This window comes from Rutidosis leptorrhynchoides, chromosome 3 (assembly GCF_046630445.1).
Source record: "Rutidosis leptorrhynchoides isolate AG116_Rl617_1_P2 chromosome 3, CSIRO_AGI_Rlap_v1, whole genome shotgun sequence".
Classification (NCBI taxonomy): Eukaryota; Viridiplantae; Streptophyta; class Magnoliopsida; order Asterales; family Asteraceae; genus Rutidosis; species Rutidosis leptorrhynchoides.
Window position 1 is genome coordinate 131,775,870 of NC_092335.1, and position 1,727 is coordinate 131,777,596.

General features: G+C 32.8%; 1 protein-coding gene across 1 annotated transcript; it reads right to left on the reverse strand.

Moving 5' to 3' along the window:
* On the reverse strand, positions 1-972 carry LOC139896824 (uncharacterized). The gene has a single exon (XM_071879463.1). It carries the CDS (start codon positions 970-972, stop codon positions 40-42), a length of 933 nt encoding a protein of 310 aa, XP_071735564.1. The 3' UTR covers positions 1-39.
* Between the last annotated feature and the right edge of the window lie 755 nt (positions 973-1,727).

The window sequence follows — 1,727 nt, forward strand, 5'->3', positions numbered from 1 at the left end:
TTTTAGAATCAAGATTTGAGCTTTGTGGTCTTTAGGTTATTAGCTACAGATTGGTGCACCCCTTTTGATGCTATCAATATGGGTGGTCTCAAAAACTGGCAAACCACTTGAATTATAACCCAAATCACAAGTTGTTAACTCAAATAGATCAGAACTTGAATCACTATCTCCATCATCATCAAGAATGAATCTTTTCAATTCTTTAATCGCCATTGTTGCATCATACTTCTGGTGATGCTCATCATGTTTTACATCACAAATTTTACTTTTTTCCAATAACCCATTTTCAGAACTACTTTTCTTAAACAACCCAGTTTTGATCTTGAAGTTTCCATTTTTGTTTTGGTTTTCGTTGGTAGACAATTTTGTAATATCACTTGGAGTATTGTAATCTTTATAGCTTGAACTCTTTAAAGGTACTTGTGATATTTGACATGTAGGTGGTGTTTTTGAGAGAGTAGATTTTGTGTCACTTACAATGTTGGTATTACCATTTCCACTCCTGAAAAGACTAATGCTACTCCTCCTTTTTCGTCTCCAACCGCTAGGGCTCTCATCTTCATTTTTAGTAGATTGCGTTGTAGTGATCGATTTAGACTTGGACTTTTTGGAAGATGTTTGATTGAAAAGGGAATTCAAGAAATGAGCCAACTTACCTCCTGGTGAACTTGGTTGTTTGTGCTTCTTTTCATTCTTGATCAACATAGGGTTGTGATCCATTATTATTGCAGTTTGTAAAGGAATCGGATTTCGATTCTCCATTATCATGTCATGTAAAGGAATCGAGTTTCTTGATCTATTGTTTGGGATATCAAGACTCAATCTTCCAACACCTTCTTTCATATAGTTCTTATGAGTGAAGGCGCTATTGGTGGTTTCGAAGTAACCAGCGAACGTATGAAACTCGCCTGAACCGTTTCTACGATGGAACAGTTTCTTATGTTCTTGTAGAGGTGGAATGGTTTTAGGCATGGTTGAAGTGAAACTTAGATACAAAATGGATGATATGAAAGTTAAAGCCTTGAAAATGAGATGTTAAGAGTGTTTTGGTGCAATAATATAGTGTGTTAGTTGGATAGATTATCAAGTGAGAGAAGGCATGCCTATTTATTGTAATTATTATTAGTCTATATGTTTTTTTTTTTTTGTATGAATAGTGATATAGATCTATATCTTGCATGAATTATAACTAGGGATGACAATGGATCGGATATGGATTGGGTGATGCCGTATCCATATCCATATCCATTTAGTTTTTGTTCATCCATATCCATATCCATATCCATTTAATTTCAGTTCATCCATCCATATCCATATCCGCTGGATTAAGCGGGTTAATGGATGTCCGTTGGATATTCAAAAACTGTTATAATATTTTCGAATATCTAAAAAAACGTGTACTTTTTGTTGAAAATTGGACACAATTTGTTGAATTTACCATCAAACATAGATTATGACAAATTAAATGTGTAATTTGTATGTTTATCTTGTTAGATATAGGTGTTTTATTATAAAATATCATAGTTAATTTATTATATGGTTGCAAGCAAAATGTATGTGTAACAGTAAATGCATTTTTAATAGTAGACGTGTATACATATATTTATATTTATGTATTAATATATGTATTTCGGGTTTTAATGGATATATCCATGGATGATACTTTTTCATCCATATCCATATCCATTTAGGTTCATCCATATCCGTATCCATATCCATTTAGGTTC